This window comes from Seriola lalandi, unplaced genomic scaffold (assembly GCF_002814215.2).
Source record: "Seriola lalandi dorsalis isolate HSWRI2012SDOR001 ecotype SW California unplaced genomic scaffold, Sedor1 jcf7180002054953, whole genome shotgun sequence".
Lineage (NCBI taxonomy): Eukaryota > Metazoa > Chordata > Actinopteri > Carangiformes > Carangidae > Seriola > Seriola lalandi.
In genome coordinates this window covers 1,311,494-1,333,123 of record NW_019525504.1, presented here as the reverse complement: position 1 = coordinate 1,333,123, position 21,630 = coordinate 1,311,494, and the positions used below count along the sequence as shown (strand labels likewise).

General features: G+C 40.0%; 1 protein-coding gene across 2 annotated transcripts in view; it reads left to right on the top strand.

Moving 5' to 3' along the window:
- The window catches only part of pals1a (protein associated with LIN7 1, MAGUK p55 family member a), a 28,754-nt gene extending 7,425 nt beyond the window's left edge, over nucleotides 1-21,329 (top strand). For both annotated transcript variants that reach the window (XM_023394791.2, XM_087170563.1), the window contains exons 2-17: nucleotides 6,710-7,035; nucleotides 9,036-9,213; nucleotides 9,780-9,880; nucleotides 12,202-12,309; nucleotides 13,293-13,370; nucleotides 14,377-14,517; nucleotides 15,362-15,523; nucleotides 16,622-16,699; nucleotides 16,950-17,133; nucleotides 17,294-17,365; nucleotides 18,355-18,426; nucleotides 18,821-18,988; nucleotides 19,088-19,177; nucleotides 19,744-19,856; nucleotides 20,064-20,174; nucleotides 20,297-21,329. In XM_023394791.2, coding sequence (XP_023250559.1) covers nucleotides 6,844-7,035; nucleotides 9,036-9,213; nucleotides 9,780-9,880; nucleotides 12,202-12,309; nucleotides 13,293-13,370; nucleotides 14,377-14,517; nucleotides 15,362-15,523; nucleotides 16,622-16,699; nucleotides 16,950-17,133; nucleotides 17,294-17,365; nucleotides 18,355-18,426; nucleotides 18,821-18,988; nucleotides 19,088-19,177; nucleotides 19,744-19,856; nucleotides 20,064-20,174; nucleotides 20,297-20,473 — 2,025 coding nt within the window. In that variant the 5' untranslated portion in view covers nucleotides 6,710-6,843 and the 3' untranslated portion in view covers nucleotides 20,474-21,329. The remainder of the gene's footprint in view (nucleotides 1-6,709; nucleotides 7,036-9,035; nucleotides 9,214-9,779; nucleotides 9,881-12,201; nucleotides 12,310-13,292; nucleotides 13,371-14,376; nucleotides 14,518-15,361; nucleotides 15,524-16,621; nucleotides 16,700-16,949; nucleotides 17,134-17,293; nucleotides 17,366-18,354; nucleotides 18,427-18,820; nucleotides 18,989-19,087; nucleotides 19,178-19,743; nucleotides 19,857-20,063; nucleotides 20,175-20,296) is intronic.
- The last annotated feature ends 301 nt before the right edge of the window (nucleotides 21,330-21,630 follow it).

Below are 21,630 nucleotides of genomic sequence, written 5' to 3'. Positions count from 1 at the left end.
TATCTCTCTGTAAGCTGCTGCTCTGGAATGTCATTGGAGTATTTAACCTCTTTTTCACATTCATGGATTCAATTATAACACACTGATTCATATTTTCTCGCATCTCACTATACCAGTGTATGACGAAATAGCTACTTTCTTTTCCCAAGTGATGTTTCCACACGTGGATTTCTTTTTTTCAGAAGCTCATTTATTATCGTAGAGGAGGAGGAAGTTGTTGACTGTAGCCATCAGCTTTTGAGTTCAGTGGATAAAAAAACAACTCAGATCCTCCGCTTTGCAAGAAAATCAAAATAAAGTTAACTGGTTGTCTCCAGGTTGTCATTCATTCATGACATTTGCATAAAGTTGAACTTTTCTCATCCTCATCATGTTGTAGTGCTACTGATTTGACTTTTAACACTTTAGCTTCCTTGCCTGCAAATCAGTTCTGGGGTCTTGCTAAACTGATCCTGAATGCATTCAAAGATCTATTATCAAAATAGCTTCTTTTGATTAACTAATTTATCAGTTGACCAATAGTTGCAAGTCTTAAAAAAAATAATGTGAGTTGTTTACATAATTTCGGTTGCAGGAAATCATGAAATTACAATGTTTGAAGAGTACAGAGAGCATTTTTCTTAAAATATCTTTACACAGTATCAGTAACTGGGTTTCCATCACATTTTTGCGCAAAATAGAAGTGAATTTTATTAGAAAAGTCAACATAACACAATAGTGGATGGTCTGTGTTTCCATTGAGTGATGTTTTGCAGATAAGGCTGGGTTTTCTCCTCTTGTGATATTGTTCTAATTAAACATGACGACAGATTTCCAGCAGTCCGCCTCTTGGTTGGAACTGACTCCCCGAGACCTGATATGACAGGAGCCGTGACTTGAATGCGAAAAAAGTGTTTCCATCTCACTTTTGCAAAATATTGCTTTGTCAAATAGTCTAAAGAAACACCTCATGGGAGCAGAGGCCTGCTTGAATATGGCAAAAATCATAATCACAATTATTTTGATCAATATTGAGATCACGATTATTTAACACGATTACTCATTGACTTTGGAAACACCACGCATTTATTGAACTTAAAAAAAAATTAGTTTTTTTAACAGTGGACTTTCTTGAACTTTAAATAGATTTGAACGGAAAATCTAATAAAACAATTAATTAAAAAAATTATATAAATAAATAACATAATATATATCTAAATATATACAATTAAATATAAAAATAAATAAATGAGATCAAAATGAATAAGATCAACTATGTTGTGACATTAGTGTACTTCCACAACCTACTAACATATATTCAGTATATAAAAATAATAAATAAAAATAAATTAGACCAAAATAAGGTAGATCAAATGTGTTGTAGTGCACTGCACCAACAAATTGAAAACTCATTGGTAAACTATATTCAACATATTCCGCTCAGTAACTGGCCCGACTATATATGGAAAGTCTCTGAACTAGCAAACTGCTCAAGATGACGCACTGCCACGTATGTTGGTAACATACGCCGAAACGTAACTAGGAAGTGGATGGGGGGAGGGTTTTTGTAGGGAGGATGAAACTTGTTGCAAAACAGAATGTGACATAATAGTAATTTATTTATTATTTTTTTGCATTATTTAGGAGTTTTTTCAAAAGATTCATGGCTTTCTATTACTCATTTGTAAGTTTGTTATTTCAAATTGTGTAAAAAGTAGGTTAATGGAAACACAGCTGGTGAAATTACATGTTAACACATTTCTTTTTTTTTTTTTTTTTACTGCAGCTGAAGACAGTGATTAATCTGCTATGATCGATAAAATATTTGGTGAAGTATCTGCATTTCCTTCGTCTATTTGCTGTTTTTTGAAGAATCCTTAATTTTCATTGTTCAAATGTGAATAGTATTGCTATCGAGATATTTGGCATAAATACAGAGTTATGAAATCTTGTCCACATCGCAGCCGCAGCCCCCAACTCTTTATTGGAAGAGCTTTTTTGTTTCCCATAGCTTTGCCTTGAACTGTTGCCTCAGCACGACACGCATGCTTAGACACATTCATGCATACACACCAGGGGGTAAGCTGTGGTGACAGATGGTGTTGTGTGTGTGTGTTTGTGTGATGGGGGAGTCCTTGCTTTAGGTTATAGCTGATCAATCCTGTGTGTGTTTCTTCAGCAGTGCAGTCCAGGCAGATACAGTCTGATTTAACCAAGTCACTATAGTCTGAGTTGGAAACAGCTGCAGGTCTTCATAAGCCATAGTACAGGCTTTTCCAGCCAAACTGGGTGTCAACACCAAATCCCACATCATCAGCCAGAAACACTGATCTTCAAACACAGCTTTCAATGAGAATGTATGGATCACTACTCAGAGCAGCTCATGGATCGGTTTCCTAATGGATTTGTTTCCTAATAGCTTTCCACAACAATAGTATTTAAATGGGTAGGACAGAATACATGTACTCAGTTTGGGCACCTGTTAGCAGTACTGACCTGTCTCAGTATCCAACATCAACGCTCTGACTCATCTGCCAATGGTTAGTGAATCACAGAACTGCTGAGAATTAACTTTGAAAGCCAGTGTAATCAATAAACACATCTTCCAACAGGCATAAAACCCTTAAATGAAACTTTAACACACACACACACACACACACACACACACACACACACACACACACACACACACTATTTAAAAAAGAAGGTTTGACAGTTTAATAATTAATACTGCATTTTGTCAGGTGTGACATGCAGCCAATCAGATGCCTTTTTCATAGCCATTCTGTTTTATGTGATTTTCTCTAACTCAGAGAGAGAGTGCATGGTGGGTAGCTGAGACACACCAAAGGCTTCACATAACTGAGCCATGCCATTCTTATGTTAATGTAATTTGTGTTAATGTTAGGCCCTGACCTGGTTACTCAGGTAACAGCTCATGTCAACATTGTAACTGGAAAAGAAATATCATAGGAAATCTCATATTCCAGTTGTAGTATTGACAATGCAAACAGCTTTTCACCATCTGTACAACTGCCTGACACGAGCACTACCAGTGGTCAAACACTCCACACTAAAATCAAGTTTTGAGAGTTGATTTGAGGAAAATAAATAAATAATTGAGGTGAGACATCTCCAAGAAGTGTTACATCTCTAGCAATAATAATAATAATAATAATAATAATAATTATAATTATAATAATGATGATGATAAACTTTATTTGTATAGCACCTTTCATATAAGAAATGTAGCACAAAAACATGTTATAAATAATAATGTAAAATGAAAAACATTAAAAAACATGTAATATTAGATAGAATAATAAAATTAAAATATTTCATATTTAATTTGACTTAATAACAAATCATTAAAATAAGTGATTACATAGAAAGCAGAAAATCGGTGCAAAGCAAAGTACAAAATTTAGTTAAAAGCTAAGGTGAAGAAATAAGTTTTGAGTTTTCTTTTAAAAATACTTAGTGAGCCGGCCTCTCTGATATCTATAGGTAGTGTGTTCCACAGCTTCAGGCTGCAACTTTCAAAGGCTGCATGCCCAATTTCCTACGGTGTTGTTGGGAACCTTCAATAATAATAAAAACCTTCTAAAAAGTAAATTTGGCAGCATGATACCAAAGCTGTGTCCCTAATCCATACTACGTACCAATTCTGAGTATGTTTTAGGTCTGTACTGTGTTCACGGTTGAATTATGACAACATTAAGGATACTCTAATGCCAGCACAGATATTAAAGACTCCTTGGATTCTGTGAGATATTACTTTTCATAGCAGGAAATGCACAGGTGTAAGTAATGCAGTGTTCATGTCATATCATTTAAACTGTAATTACAAAAAACAGCTGGGTGGGAAAACCCATTCACATTAACCTCCAACTGGTATTTGTGAGTTGCAGGTATTGGGAATTTATATATATATATATATATATATATATATATATATCTTTTGAGGCCATATGAACTTGAAAAAAGAAACAGGTGTAAACTGCTTGAAGGCACACACTTGTATCTTTTTTAATTGAAGTAATTAGTAAGTGATATTTGTTGTCAATATTCCAAATCTGTAATTTTAAATATTCTCCATTCAAAACTTTGATTGTATCCTTGTTGGTCTTTTTTTTATCATTAATTTTGGGTTGGAACAAACAGAAATAAATCTTCCTCTTAAATATGTTCAGATCTTCATCCAAGTCACAATTATGAACAAACACAATATATTTGAACTAATAACACAAAAATCACTGTATTGTTCTTGTCCATAATAAAAAACATCATTCAGACATTGACAGTGACGCTGGAAAAGGGATGAGAACCCTGCAGCCAATGGCATCAAGAACAGCTAGCTGGAGTCAGGCGCTATCAAACCTGGAGTCCAGTCAGTGAAACAACACTGGAGGTGTGGGTTGGAGCTACTTTGACCTATAAAGCGTGGTGTGTTGTGATCACTCACACACACAGCATACATGACACATACTCCCCTCCCCCATCTATGGAATTTTGTTCCCAGGGCTGCTCGGCATTCCTCACTGCTGCATCATGGGACCTCTGCTCTCTCTCTCTCTCTCTACGTGTGTGTGTGTGTGTGTGTGTCTCTCTCTCTCTCTCTCTCTCTCTCTCTCTCTGCTTGTAAGAGATAGTTGTTATTGTGGAACTCAAAGATAAGGCATCCATCCATCTCTGTGTTTATTTTTACCTCCTTTCTCTATCTCTCTCTCTGTCTCTCTCTCCATCCATCCACTGTTCTCTCCCACCTCCTCCCTACATAGTACTCTGTTCAGTGTGTGTGTGTGTGTGTGTGTGTGAGACCACCCGGTGGCTGACAAAGCTGTTGTCATGGTTATATGTGTGGAGAGTGGGGGACTGTCATGACATTGTTGTCTCTGAAGTGCTGAGGAGAGAGAGATTAGTAGAGAGAGGTACAAAGTGACCAAGTTGTATCTTGTGTTTGTCATAGGTTAAAGAATATCTGGACCCAAATTCAGGCTCAAAGGCTGGAGTGGTCGAGGTCAAAGATTTATTCAACAAAGAAAAACACAAAAGTCTTACTTAGATGAAGAAACCAAAATGCAATCAGGGGTGGCAAGGAGTCTAAAGGCCAAAAGTTAGGAACGCCAAGTCTAACTGACAAAACACAGGAAGTAATGAAGGAAACTGAACCTGGAAAAACTCAACAGAAACAAAACAGATGAACTGACAGAGACTTAAATACACAGGGGAGGCATGGGTAATTGGACACAGGTGAAATACATCAGGGCAGGGCAGGGCAGCCAATCACAAAACTAGAAAAGCACAGGTAGTAAAATAACAAGCAGACACACAAGGAAGTAATTTTAAAATAAAACAGGAAATAAACAATGTCATTATAGAGGCAGATGATGACATGATCATGTTGTGCTCTTAAAGTAATACCTATCACCTGTATCTGCATGATGTTATATATTGGTTGACTGAATAATGGCATGAATAAGCAGGTGTAAAGGACTTCCTGTTGAAGTGCTCGGTGAATGTATCTCATAGTCAACTTTAATGTTAAGCTCTGGGAGCATAGCGAAAAGAAACCTAAGAATAAGTCTGATGGGAGTGACTGGATCCAGAACTGATGGAAATCCCTGTCTGATCGACTGAAGCCCAATATATAGATTTATTCTCTTTAAATCCAGTCAGGAGTCGTCATGAAGAACAAGCAGCTTGAATCTATAGTCAACAATATCATCATCATATCAAAATACTACAGCCTATACATACATGTTGTTGCACAAAATCCCCTCCCATTGTGTCGAACACTAGAAATGAATTTCCTGTAGTTAACAATTATATAGAAATGTCAAACGTGCCTCACGGATCTATAAACTTATGTCTGAATATAATGTCTGTCTGAATGTCTGAATTTATTCTGATCTTGTAGTTCTTTGTTTTTATTTAATTATTATGTCAACGGCTCAACTTTCTGTATTTGTATTTTCCGTCATGTTATATTACTTTTAACATTTCAACATCATGTTTGCTTTGTGTTTGTGGTTAGGAAAGGAGGATTTATCATCCAAGTGTTATAAATGAACGCTTATGTGTAAGTGCAGTTGGATTTTGTCCTCACTGCGTTAGTCTTTTCCTACGTCCTTATGAATTCTCATTCACATCTTTCCATGACCTCATGAAGTTTCCCATCGAGGACATGGAGAGATGTGACATTGACATGACTCTTAAAGGTAAAGCCTACAAGCCTGATCAGCGTGCCTGATTATCAAACAGCCTGAGTTTCTAGCCTCACTGGAGGTGATATCAGTGTTATTCAGTGTTATCTTGACCACTATCAGATCCAACAAGATTTTATCCTTTTTTAAGTGTTCCAGTCAGAAAACGTAACCAGATGGTAAACTAGTTTATACACAAGTTGATTAGTGATGCAGAGATTACACAGGTCAGTTGTGTGGTTTGCTGTATGGTGTCAATTGTGACTTTCTCAAGCCACTTTTTCACACAAACCCCTCTGTTATTGAACACTCATCCAGCCTATGTTTGACCAGTCATACCAGACTGTTGGTCACAGGTAAATAAGCATCTGATAGTCACCATTCCCATGAGACCTGGGTCTGATGGGGTTACTTCAGGAAACATGGCAGCTAAATGACTATGAAAATGCCTCGTGTTGGTTTTGGAGGAACGTTGGGTTACAGAATCAAACTAGATTAATGACATTTTCTTGCTCTCTCCACAGGTGAATCATGGCTGCCCTGTTTACCGAGCTACCCTCCTAGACTTCCGTGATATATAGACATACATATACCTAAACATCCCTGGAATATACACAAACGCACACACTGTTGACTTTTGTGTGTGTGTGCGTGAGGGATGACGACCTCCCATTTGAACGGCCACGTTGCTGGGGAGGGAGGAGGAGGAGGAGGAGGAGGAGGAGGAGATGAAGAGCTGAGGGGAGGACAGCAGCACCGAGAAATGGCCGTCGACTGTCCAGGAGAGCTGGGTGGTCGAATGCTGCCACTCCGACGATCTGCACAACTGGAGAGGATACGACAACACCAGGTATACACACACACACACACACACACACAGTTGTTACTCAGTTACACAGCTGTTCATCACTCTTTTACTCGGGTTTTACTCTGTACTAGAAAGTGCAAAACAAGAATGGAAACAGAATACAAAACAGATAGTGTGCTACGTCTCAATCACTAGCCAGAGTCCGTCAGCGTATCTTTGCATGAGCTGACTTCACAAGAGCTCTGAGGCGCTTATACTTTATCCTTTCTATTTTATGTTATTTTTACATTTCCACTGAACTAAATTCACAATGAAACATTTGAATTTTTACTCCAGTGCATTTCTGACACCAATAGTCTCTATGACAGTGACCAGAAGGATGTTAACACGGCAAAGAGAAAGAGGCACTTACATTTCCCATAATGCTGCACAATAGCGTCGTTAATTTAGTTCTGTGTGAACTAAATGAACCTCCCCTGTGGGTCGGTCTCCGCCCTCTGCACATATGATAAAGCCCCCTGCACTGCGTAGTGACAAGGAATGGTTCCAGCTTCACGGCCGTTCAAAAATACATGTTTATATACGTAAACATTCAATGCTGGTGACAGTGACATCATCAGTGTGTGGACGTGTTGATGACTGCACGCTCTACCCAGGCACCACCCGTCACCTAAACACCCAAACTGAGTTTTTCCAGCAGGTGAGAGTGTGTCTGACATGGACAATCTGCTGTTGTGAACCAAAACTCTGGAGAGTTCATATTATAAAAGGGCTCATGATCACCTGTTCTGACTCATCGTGAAACATAAGAATATTGTGTAGTAGGCCTGACAGGTTTCAGAAAAATATCCAATTGCACTTACAATTGCAGTTATTAGCCAATAGGTATGTATTTGTATTTGTGCTACATAGTTTTAAACTAGATATGATTTTAACAAAACATTATCAAAAACATATCTTGTTCTTACATACAGTATCTTAACATATCATCTGTATTCAAATGAAGATCTGTATTTACATTTAAATTAAAACTATACACAGTAACAGATCCAACATCAAAGTGTTTATATTCATTAAACCTACCAGTGTTGTAGTTCCCCCTCCCCCCCTTGATTTAACATTTAAAACCACAGTAAAATGCTTCTGATCCAGTGATGCATCAGTATTAACGATCTAATAATGTAAGTCTGTAAGTGTGATATTTGTACATGATGTGAGCCTCCAGGTAGCCCCCGCCCTTTCAGCCAATCAAATGCTAGCATGCCTAAATCGGTTGTCTTGGAGAAGTAACCTCTGGGAGGGGACATCAGAATGATCTAATTTAACTTCAAACAGCGAGTTCCCTCAAATATTGGTAGGGACATGTCTCTACTGTCCATATGCAAACCTACGCCTTTGAATTTCCCCCTGTTGGTCCCTTATGAACAGCAAAGAGACACAGCAAACCATCTCTGAGCTAAATGAACACTGGCAGGGAGCGTGTTAACCAGACAACAGAGGAGATTCCTTTTTTGTTGTTGTTTCATTAACTCACAGAATTGACACTAATTAATTACAGCAGGGTAAATTTACTGGTGGCAGTCGTCATTGTATCTGGTGAAATCAGCAGTTACTGACTTTCACTTTCTAGAACTTGTTAAGATGCACTGTGAATTATCATTGAGCTCTTGCAGTTTGAACATCGCACTCTTTCTAAATTTTAATATAAAAACAATTAACTGTTCAGCCCTATTGGCATTAAGTAAAAGATCTTCATAGTAAAAGATCTGTAAAAGAGCTTTGTAGCCGATCACGTCAGCATGTACAGATCTCAGATAGCTTCTGTTTAACCGAGAGAAGATGAAACTCCTCATTTCCAGGGGGATGTTAGGTTGATTTTATTATTGGGCCACTTGATAAACAAGTTGATTTTAGATTGGCCGATTATTCAATGTAAGAATATATTGTACAATGTATTGTACATTGAGTTACAATGTGAAGTGGAGCTACAATGATATGTTTTCCTGTCCGTGTGTGTGTGTGTGTGTGTGTGTGTGTGTTAGGAGGACCTCCGACGTCGTAGAGAGGAGGAGGGTCGGCAGCTGGACCTGAACGCCTCACTCAGGCTCAGGAAGCTCTCCCAGAATCCCCACATCGGCATCGACAACCCCACATTCCTGGAAGACACATACATACCGCAGCAGCCAGCGCTCGGCAGCCAGCACACACAAGCACCGCTGGGTACAACATACACGCACAGCTAACAGCACAACAGCACAACAGCATTTCAGCAAAGATCTCAGAGGGAAAGGAAATAATAAAGAGGTTGAGGTGAAAGAGATGTTGGACAGATAATTCAAAGAGCCACGGAGAAGAGGGAAGGGGGGGGCAAGAGGAGGGTAAAAATAAAGAGATGGAGTGAGGAAGCTGGGAGGGAAAGGAATGTAAGGAAGACATGTCTGCTGTCAGGGAGGGAATTCCTTACGGAGGGAGAGAAGGACGTGAGAGGCTCTTGAGGGCGACTTAATTAAAACGTTGTCAGGGGTGGTATTGTTTACACACTCACGTAATCACACAAACAGGAACACACACTGTAGAAGCGAAGTCTCGACTAGGAAATGAGAAGCTCATTCAGACACACGTTACTCTGAAGCCAGAACAAGCAAGTTGTCGCCTCACATCATTTGAAATAAGAGTGATTTTAAAGATGCGTTTGATTTGGATATTGACGTGAATGTGTGTGTGTGTGTGTGTGTGTGTGTGTGTGTGTGTGTGTGTGTGTGTGTGTGTGTGTGTGTTTCTTGCAGAGTTGGAGGAGTTGTTGCTGTCACTGAAGCAGGTCCGGGGCTGTCTGTCCGACCAGCAGAGTCAGAATGACATCGAACTGGTACTTGCACTACTAAACAAGGTAATATGAAGGGAATTAGATGGAAAGAGCCTTGGGTGAATATGTAATTGTGGTATTTTTCAATACTTTCTGACCTCCAAGGTAAAAAGAGATTTAAAAAGGGTTAGCAGTGTCGTCTGAGCTGCAGTATCCGTGACAATGGGGGGGCCTCACAAGACTCCTGCAGCTGCAACGAAGGCTTCGCTTTGGGAGGAGGAGGGTGGAGACTACAGTTGGACAATTACACTATTTTTGGAAGTGATGAGCCCCTTTTGTACCAGTATCACATTTTATTAAATTGGATGACTTTCATTGCAAAAAAAATAAAAAATAAAAAATGGAGTGTTTCTCCTGGTCAGAGTCAAAAAGCCTTAAATGGCCCCTGTTAAACCACAGGAATCTTTCCAGGAACCCAGGAACCTTTTAGGAGCTCAGAAACCCAGAGGAACCGAGTTTTAGTTTGGGTTTCTGAGGAATTGTTCCTGCTCCTGGGGTCCAAATTTCTAATGACCCAGGAACTGTCTGGGTGGAATTTACACTGCGGAATGTTGCTGACTAGTCAAACATGAAAAATAAGATATCTCTATTTCACCCCAAATGTATGATTGGTTGCAAAACTGCTGCAGCTGCAGTTCACCACTGTATTTAAGACCAGAATTGCTGCTGTCATTTGATGGTCCTGTATTCTTTTGGAAGGTCATTGCTAATGTACTTGTAAACCAAAAAACTGTCAAGTTACCACTCTGTCTTAAACCATTAGTTACTTCTGTCTTAAATGCATTAGTCAGTCAAAAACATGCAAGCACACATTCCTAGTAGATTACTTTGTAACAATAATGGCTTCATTGTGCTGTGTAGCTGGTGACTCTTGCAGTAAAGTAATCCAGTTCAATTCAATTTTACTTGCGTAGCGCAAAATCACAACAAACATTAACTAAAGGCACTTTGTAGAGGAAGGTCAAGACCTTACAAACCCAACAGTTGCCACAGTGAGCAGCACTTGGCCTCCAACAGAAACCTCCAACAGAGCCAGACTGAGGGAGGGAGAGATCTGGATCCTGCAGCTCCAGAGTCAGAGATATCTGCAGAACGAGGACGGAGAGAGAGAGAGATAAGACACATAGTTAATGAGTGTCTTCTTTCTCAAACTTTCTGTATATTCAGAAGAGAGAGAAAGAGAAGAGGTGCTCAGTGCATCATGGGAGTTCCCCCAGCTGTATAGGCTTATAGCAGTATAACTAAGGATTAATAATTGTCTTCTTCAAATACGTCTTCAGACTCATGGATCTATTACTCTGATTGGCTGTCCTGAATTCTACTTCATTTAGTGCAGCAGATAAGCTGTGGAAGGTTTGGTGCATTTAGAGACTAAATCGTGAAACTTTAGTTTGTTTTCAGATGTGGAGGCATCCCAGATGTCACCTCCGGGACAGGGCAGGGCCCCCTGGAGTAACGAGTGTGGTCCAGACCAAATTAGCATGTTGGCTTCTGTTTAGAATGATTGCTAATGTGCTAGCTAGTCATGTAATTCCACAGAACACAGCAGAAGTTGTCAGTGTTTTTAACGAGCTATTATAGCTACCTTAACACCTGGAAACGGTGGGGTCTGCAGTCCCCTGGAAAATATGATGCTCTAAGCAAAATTATGGCGCACGGATATAGCAGCAAATAAACATCTTTATTAGAACAAAAATGCAATTTTGGCAAAGATACACCTGATTATAGTGGAGGGATGGGACCAAAAACTGGAAAAATGTAATGCTGAGGTCAATGACCTCTCAAGGTCACCAGAGGTCAGATACAAATTGCCTCCACGTCTGAAATAAAACTTTGCGGTGTGTAGATCATATGCTGAAACTTTCATGCTTTAGTCATAAAATGCACAGTTGGTTTGCCTGTCTGCTCCGCTAAATGTCTCACCGTGCCTGAAGCAACCTGCCACACCCACACAGCCCCTTGTGTTTCTTAATGCAGAGCTGTATTCCCACTTACCAGCCTGTATGTGTCCCATTCTGTACTAGGTGATGTTTGTGAAGAAAAGTTCTTTTTCTTTTATTATAATTTTATATGATTTTTGGTTATTCTGTTCAGTGGGGCTAGAGAATTTTGCAAACTGATCTGAAAAAGATCTGTATGGACACAAATTCAAGCATTTTCGGAATCGGCTTCACAACAGTAGTAATGCTGTGATAGAAGCTGTTTTTAGTTGCACTTTCATTTCACTTTAAACTGATGTAAAAACAGGTAGAGTGTGGTGAAAGGACAGCCTAGATGTGCTTCATGTGTGTGCCCCAGTTGAGTGGATCCTGATGGAACTTCCTGCTGTCTTTTTCTTCCTTCAGTCTGATTTCCAGTCAGCGCTGAAGATCCATAATGCGGTGGCCACCAGCATGCATCGACCCTCTCCTCCATACCCACACACACAGCAGGCACTGCAGCTGGCCATGGAGGTAACACATGCTTATCCAAATTACATGTATTTCAAATGATCATTTATTTCCCATTCCTTGACAGTCTTTATTGCATCATGTTCAACTGACACAAAGCTACACACACACACACACACACACACACACACACACACACACACACACACACACACACACACACACTCCTCTGCACGCTGCTACATACACACAGAGCCAAACTCTTTTATTCTGTGATACCACTGTCAGTTTCGGCTCAAACTTTATTTTAAGGCCGAACTTTTGGACTGAGCGACATAAAGAATCAAACTCTGTGATGGTAAATTATTTTACGACTGATAAACATGTTGCTAGCTCTATCAGTGCTCCAATTATTTCCCTGCTACATTGTTGAGTTGGCTAGCTGATAGAGCTATTCATGGCTCATTTCACAACAACGCATTATTTCTGCTTTGTGTTGGCATCTCCACCCACATCTTTGGTTCACACTGCACTCCTATAAGCATGTTCCTTTGTCGTTGTGAAAGAAGTGGAAACGAAATAAGAAGAATTGGAACGGCCACAGTGTCCAAGACAAGACTTCAAGCCACCTTTAGTTGAGGTCCAGCTCAGAACTACTTTCATTTTAGTTTTGGATTGAAAGACATTTAAATCCTTACCCATTTTAAAGTTCAGTTACATTGCGCACCCGACGGCACATTTCACAGTTTGTCTTCTCTCATTCTCATACTACAAAATTATGAAATAGTAGAAAATATATTTTTCAGAGCCCAGGTAATTCTATCCATGTGTCATAAAGCTTTCCAATCAATTTGTTTTCCCACGTCTCTTTGCCAGCAGTATTTTAAAAGTTCTCTCCTGTCCTCCTCCTTGTGAAACTTGTCTCTATTACTATATAAAGACTGAGTTCTGCTCAGTTCACTTGCATGTGCTACAGCGATAATGTACTATATAATAGCTATTGTGATGATGGGTGATGATGTTTTGTGTTGTTGCCCTGGTTTCAGGTCAGGAATACCATCCAGTCAAGTCAGAACAAAGAGGGACTCGAGCTCCACAGCCTGCTGTCAGACACACACATCCAGGTACAGACACACGCACACGCTCAAAGCTTTATTAGCAAGTAAAAATGATAGCCGCAAGCTGCAATTCACAGGTTTGAGCCCCTTGATTTGGATCATCTGTGTTCAACAGAGAGAAGCAGCCAAACTTTTGCTAATTATGTGAATAAACTAAAAAGCCATTAATGTGGCCTCTGTCATTAAAGGCTTTTTTATTGACCTGTAGGTGTGAAGTAAAGAATTTTTCCCTTTTTTTTTTTTTCCTGTTAATTATAGCGTCACTATGTGTCCGATTAGGATCACATTTTTTATTAAGCATTTACACATCATTTGTAGTTATGATTCCAATTTTCGTGTCTCTGACTCCTTCCAGCTCTTTGCAAATTGAGCAAAGGCTTGAGATGGCACATATTGACGATTTTGGTGAAATTCTGTCAACCAGGTTTTGAGGTACACATATGGTTAGGGCTCAAAATGTTCTTGGTAGGCCGGTTCCCTATCACGGCCGGAAGATAACTACCAAGTTTTATGATGTTGGACAAATGGTTAATGATTTATGGGCATTATTCGCTAAGCCCCGCCCTTTTTGAAGATATTTTGATAGATGGCGGCCATGTTTTTTGAATGATTTTTCCTCATTTATCATAGAAATATGTACCTCAGTCTCCTAAGGCCGTATACCAAATTTGGTGTTGCTAAAGTAAAAATCCATAAAGTTCTATTCATTTGACTATTTTTCACATCAAGCCAATTAGCAAAAAATCCATCATGGCAGACTAATTCAGTCCAAGATGCTGGACCTGTGTGTCCGATTTCAAATCAGTCAGACAGACGGTGTGAGGGATGTGGACTTTCCAAAACTGGCTTTAATTACAGCGCCACCATGTGGCCGATTGGACTCATGGCAATTTGAGCAAATCTGGCAGAAAATTGATAACAAACCTGAGCAAAAACAAAAGTCTCCTGTAGTGACCGTCACTGATACAGTCCTATAGCTGAGTGTGTGTGTGTGTGTGTGTGTGTGTTCCAGTCATTGCTCCTGGCGCATGACAGCATAGCAGAGACGGAAATGCAGCCTGAACCTCCGCCTGCCCAAGGAGAAACACTGACCCAGTGGGGAGGAGAGACTGTGAAGATAGTTCGCATAGAGAAGGCCCAAGATATACCGCTGGTAAGACACGTATTCCTAAACTCTAAATCAGGGGGGGAGACAGCTGAACACAGAGCTGACCTCGCTTGTAGTTTAGCTTGTGTTCCGCCAGCTCTCAACTGGAACTCCAGCATAAGTGAAAAAAGTTACTCTTTTGTCTCTCCACTGTGGGTCATGTAGGGGCCAGGTTTTAACAAGAGGAAAAATGCATGACATAAAAAAACATTATATTTCTGGTTCTGCTGCATCAATTTTGTTTTTTTATGTTTTATTTGACTTTATAATTGTGAGTCTATCAGCGTTAGGAGTGCAGTGTTCGGTGGACTTATCTTTTAGTTTTAACTCTGTGCAACATTTAAACTCCACTGGAGAGGGTTGGTAAACAAAACCATGCATCCATCTACAGTGAGTCTGTTCATACTCCAGTGTAAATGGAGATCTACCACTGCACTGGCTAACGTAATTGGCATACCTTTTCATTAACGACCACTTATTTTGGTTGCTGGATTGTGTGCAACAAAATGACCATGCAGATATACCAGGCCTTTCTGAGCAAATCCACTATTCAGGCCCATTCCATTGGAAGTCTGAAAGTTTGCTGTCATTTGGATATATATGAATTATATTATATATATATATATAAATTTGATATACATATAATTAATGTGTCTGTTAAAAGAATTTTATTATCTTTCAGAAAGGATTAGCTTGTTTCCATGTTGTTTACACTGTAAATAATAGACTTCAACTCACACAGTCACTGTAACTCACTGTGTGTGTGCGTGCGTGCGTGCGTGCGTGCGTGCGTGCGTGCGTGCGTGCGTGCGTGCGCGCGCGTGCGTGTGTGTGTGTGTGTGTTGTGCAGGGAGCCACTGTTCGTAATGAAATGGACAGTGTTGTGATCAGCCGTATTGTTCGAGGTGGAGCGGCTGAGCGCAGTGGACTTTTATCAGAGGGAGATGAAATCCTGGAGATAAATGGCATCGAAATCAGAGGGAAAGATGTCAACCAAGTCTTTGACATTCTTGTGAGTATATTCTTATCTCCAAATAATTAACACACTTCTTAGATGCAGTGATAAACGGTAAGAAAGAATGATTATTAATGAGTAATCTATTACTATTACTGTCACTGTTATTCTACTGTCAGTTTCACAAATTATATTACAATTACCTGTTACAATCAAGGTGTTGACATGGATTTTGAGCCTATCTATATGTTCTAAAGGGCATTTTACTGACCTACATTTAGATTGTTCCTCCACTCACTGATCTGTGATGTGAGTTGATGGCAGTATGAACTGATACTTTGGCTGCGGTCGAAAAGCAAAAACAAAAAAATCTCCCTTTCTAACCACTTTTCCTCGACCTCGATGGAAAACTTCATGAGGTCAAAGAGGGACGTGAAGGAGAATTCATAAGGAGTTATGAAAAGACAACCACAGAGAATCTGACTGCACTTACACTGGATTTTCTTTTTAAAAAACAACTCTTATTTATAACACATGGATGATAAATCCTCCTTCTCTAACCACAAACACAAAACAAACAGGACTCAAATGTTGAAATAAGATGACAAGAAAGGAAAATACAAGTAGGGAAAGTTGACCCATTAAAATAATAATTACATAGAAATGATAATAATGATGATGATATAGTTGACTATCAGTTCAATCCGCTTGTTTTTCATGATGATTCCTGACTGGATTTAAAGAGAATAAATCTATATTTAAATAGATATATATATTTAAACTCTAAAATAGATGCTCTGGGGTCGCTTTAAATGTTGCTGCAGCAAGGAATTGTGGGACGGCATTTCTCCTTTCCTTTGGTAAAGGAAGCTCCAGTGTTTCCTATGCTAAAGGAGATGAGATAGGAAGCACTGAAGCTCCTTTCCTCCTCATGTAGAGAAGTGGAGCAGCTCTGATCATGATGCTGCTCAGACACTTCAGCTCATTTCACTCAGTTTCACTCAGCAGTGAGGCTGCCGACAGGTTAAATACAAAATTTAAATAAATGTCAGTTGAGATGATGAAGGCAAGCTGATGGATAACAACATTTGTGTGTGTGTGTGTGTGTGTGTGTGTGTGTGTGTGTGTGTGTGTGTGTGTGTGTGTGTGTGTCAGGCGGACATGCATGGCCTTCTGACCTTTGTGCTGATTCCCAGCAGCCAGAGCAAACCTCCTCCTGTCAAAGAGACTGTGGTGAGTGCTGAGTCCTCAACATGACTGCTTTATTTTAATTTAGCTTAAGTCTGGAAGAAACACAATTAGTTTTTTTACCTTCACCGAACGGACTAATGAACAGTTGCCTTTAGTTGGCAAATGTTGATTAAAATGATTTAAAATATCCTGATGTAAACATCCTCATCCTCATCCTCACACACACTTCACTGTTGGAAACGTCCTAACGTCTCTGGATGTGTCTGCTGTCTCTCTCCCCTCTCTCCTCCAGGTCCATGTGAAGTCTCATTTTGACTATGATCCCTCAGATGACCCTTATGTACCGTGCAGAGAGCTGGGCCTGTCCTTTCAGAAGGGAGACATCCTCCACATTATCAGTCAGTCAGACCCCAACTGGTGGCAGGCTTACAGGGACGGAGACGAGGATAACCAGCCGCTAGCTGGACTGGTACCAGGTCTGTCTGTCTGTCTGTCTGTCTGTCTGTCTGTCTGTCTGTCTGTCTGTCTGTCTGCCTGCCTGCCTGCCTGCCTGTGGCTGGGGTTTTGATATTATGTGTTTGTGAAGAATGCTTAGTCAGACTCTTGTGGGTAAATATTCTTGAATTTTTTCCACAGGCAAGAGTTTTCAGCAGCAGAGAGAAGCCATGAAACAGACCATAGAAGAAGACAAGGAGCCTGAGAAGCCTGGTCAGTTCCTACACCATCTAACCTTATTGCTGCGAATAAAACATTTTAGAGTGCCCCCAGTAACCTGAGTTTACATTATCACAATATAAGAGAATAAAAATGTGTTGTTGTCCAGTCATATTCACAAAGCATCTTAAGGCTAAAAGTAGCTCTTAACTTGCTGATACTCCTAAAAATAATGGGCATGTCAGTCCGAACTTTAGGACTTCTAATTTCTAAAAGTAATTTACAAAGTCACTTAGCACTAAAGTAGCACCTAAAACTAGGAGTAGTCACAAGCAGTGGAGAGGACTCCTAACTCACTAAGACCAAGTCACAGAGAAGAATCTTAAATGGCGGCTGTCACTCCACGACGCAGTTTTGTTTTGGAAACCTTACACGATGCTGAATCACTGAAAACACACGACTCAATAATGAGGGAATAATGATCGCTGTGGAGTTTGTGAGGGATGCAACAACATCTCCTACCAACTGAAACAACCTGATCAGTGTTTGGCAACGCTGCGGTAGTTGGCAACAGGAAAATGCAATTTTACAATGCTGACGACGTGGAGATCTCCGAGCTGCCCGAAAGCAGATCTGTTCACCAAACGATAAATGTCTCTATAGAACCACATTATAGGACAATTCATACCATTTCCTTTAGATGTCGAACAACAAACGTGCGTGTGTTTTTAGCGGCACAGCTTTGTGAAGATGATTCAGGTGAAAACTTTTACTTTTAGCGTGACTTAGGAATACTCTTAGTGGTAAGATAAAATGTTTTGTGGAAACGGGCGTTTCATTTCATTTCAACATTTCAGCCCCTAAAATGTGTGTTCTCCCCCAGCTCACATACATAAATCCAAACAAGACAATAAGATGAAATTGGACAGTAATTTTAACATCCAAGCCAATAATTGATTGAGTAAAATTTGTGTCCCTATACAGTAAGTGCAATAAGCCCTGTAGCCCCAACAGAGAGCTTTAAGGTGTCTGTTTGTTTACAGGGAAGCTGTGGTGTGCAAAGAAGAACAAGAGGAAGAGAAAGAAGCTGCTGTACAACACTCACAGGAACGATGGTATGACCCGTTTACCTGTCTGTGTGGCCAGGACGCACCACCTGTGTTTCATGTGTGTAGCTCAAGGCTCATCTAGAGTCGCGGCATCTCGCCGGCTCCCAGCGAAAGGAGACAAGAACGAGAAGATCTGTCCGTCATGTTGATCATAGCAGCAACATTCCATAAAACTGACACCTTCTATTATAGTTTCATTGTGTAGACTGAATCTGAATATGACGCACACATGAGAAGAGAAAGATGCAATAAACATAATAAGCGTGTATGTAACAATAAATATCCAGGATGTGTGTACTCTATTTTTAGAGAGTGGGCGGTTTTCTAAAATACAGCACATGATGTCAAGACCTTTGGACCGAGCCGTCACTTGCTTATTCTGTCCTCTCCACTGGTCCAGATCTTGATAATGAGGAGATTCTCACCTATGAAGAGATGGCTCTGTACCACCAGCCGGCCAATAGGAAGCGGCCGATTGCACTGATTGGTCCAACCAGCTGTGGACAGGGAGAACTTAGGCAGAGACTTCTCAACAACCAACCAGAGCGGTTCGCTGGCGCTGTCCCTCGTAAGACCTATACACACACACACACACACACAGGACACACTCTTCTATGTGTTTGTGGATGAACAAATTGTGTTTTTTCTTTTGTGGGTTTTTCTGCAGACACCACGCGGAGCCGGCGAGACAGCGAGGTGGGTGGTCGAGACTACCACTTTGTGTCTCGTCAGACCTTTGAGGCAGAACTGGCAGCTGGTAAGATTTCATGTTTTTGACACCCTTCAGTCAGTGTCAGGCATGTCTTGCTTTTTCTTGCCGGAGCTCCGGATGGAGAGGATTTACAGCAGCTACCTCAGTGGTGAACTGATAGATAAGTTATGTAATGATAACCAAACCTTACTACAGTAAATGATGACATCTCACAACTGAGGGGTTCATCGGAATCAGAGCATGACAGCCAACATTCCAGTCACAGCCTTTTGTCCAATATCAAATATGAGGATAAACTTTCATTTATCAATTCTAAAATGAGACGACCTCAGATCTTGTCCCGTTCAGACCTGGTATTAACATCCATCTCAGGTGATCTGATCACAGGTGGTCAGCTCTAAGTTCAGGTGTGAACGCAGCCAAGACGCAATGAAAACCCAGAGAGCCGATCACTCACACGTGTCCACATTCTTTTAGCAGTGTGAATGTGTCTACTGACGTGCTCTGACAGTGTGATTAGTCCCAACACAATTTGTTATGAACTGAAAATACTTTACTGTTTCAAATGGATAAAAGTGTTTTTCACTCAACCGCTTTGTTACTTTTCTCAGGAAAGCTGATCGAATCTGGTGAGTTTGAGAAGAACCTGTATGGGACCAGTACAGACTCGGTGAGACAGGTCATCAACACTGGAAAAATCTGTGTGCTCTGTCTGCACACGCAGGTTGGTACACACACACACACACACACACACACACACACACAAACACACACACACATACACATACAAGACAGAGCTGGGTGGCAAAGTGAGTTTCAACTACAGAACTCACATTCAGAAGTTTGTTGATTAAATCCTTTGTGTGTGTGTGTGTGTGTGTGTGTGTGTGTGTGTGTGTGTGTGTGTGTGTGTGTGTGTGTGTGTGTACAGGCTCTAAAGGTGCTGAGGAGTTCAGACTTGAAGCCTTACATCATCTTCATAGCTCCGCCCTCCCAGGAAAGACTTCGAGCCCTATTGGCTAAAGAGAACAAGAACCCCAAGGTTCCTGTCCAACTGTCTCCACTGTCTGTTTACACTCAGTCAAAGATAAATATCACTGGTGTTTACATCTCTGCAATGTTTGCCTCAGTAATATGTGTGTGTGTGTGTCTGTGTGTGTACAGCCTGAGGAGCTGCGGGACATCATAGAGAAAGCCCGGGAGATGGAGCAGAGCTGCGGTCACCTGTTTGACGCCGTCATCGTCAACACAGACCAGGACAAAGCCTACAACGAGCTGCTACGACTCATCAACAAACTGGACACTGAACCTCAGTGGGTGCCCTGCTCGTGGCTGCGCTGAACACACTCTCTCTCTCTCTCTCTCTCTCACACACACACTTACACATTACTCACAGAGTAGACACACACAGCCCATGGAGCCCATTTCTACAGATGTAACAAACTGGACCCTGAAACACTGGTGTGGTTTTTACACAGTGTGCTGTGGTGAGGTTATAACAGAATATTAGGGTTGATGTTAGGAAAAAGCTAATGATTTTAAGAATGAAGTTGTAATATTATAAGAACCAAGTAAGTCACAATATTGCAGGATGATAATCATAATAGTATCGCAGTATATTGACCATAATATTACAAGAGTTGTAGTTTTACAAGGAAACAAGTCTAAATATTACAAGAATAAAAGAGTATTTTAATAGAAAAGAAATTAGGATTTTTTTTTTTTTTTTGCAAAAATTACATTGACAAAGTTGGAATTTTAAAAGGATAAAATGATAATTTCACTAGAAAAATGTCATATTACAAAAACAAAAGATTATTTTGAGAACCTCGTGTGATTGTATTGGGTAGATTAGTCACATGTGCATGTCTTAGCATTTTCTGACTCCTCTGACACCAGACTTTTTCTTGTTCAGTAATGGTATTATGGTCTGTCAGAATGAGCTTAGTTAGCAACACATCAGCAGAGCATTAACTTTCACTCAATTCACAGTTCACCACTTCATAGTTGATTCTGGCTGAGTCACCACTGTGTTCATTTCATTTCAATGTCCTATGATATAAAGGTTATATAAAGAATATAAAGGGTATTATTCATCCACATTCCCTCATTTTAATTGTAAAAGCAAACAAACCTCCCTCAACTGTTAAATAAGACGCAGCATTAAAAATAAATGTCTCATACTTTTCCAACTTCATTTTTAAAATATTACTTTTTTTTTTTTTTTTTAATAAATTCACATTAGCTCATAATATTAGGAATGTTCCTGCAAATCTAGGACTCTATTCTAAGACTTTAATCATAACATGGGACATATTGTTCTTGAAAATACGATCATGTTTTTTTGTAAAACTTTGTCCTCAAAATATTCCAACTTTTTTCTAGTAAAATTAGAACTGTGTCTCATAATATCATGACCTTTTCTCACAACATTACAATTTTACTTTAAAATATTACAACTCTCTCACTTCTCTTTACTCATAAAATGACAACCATAA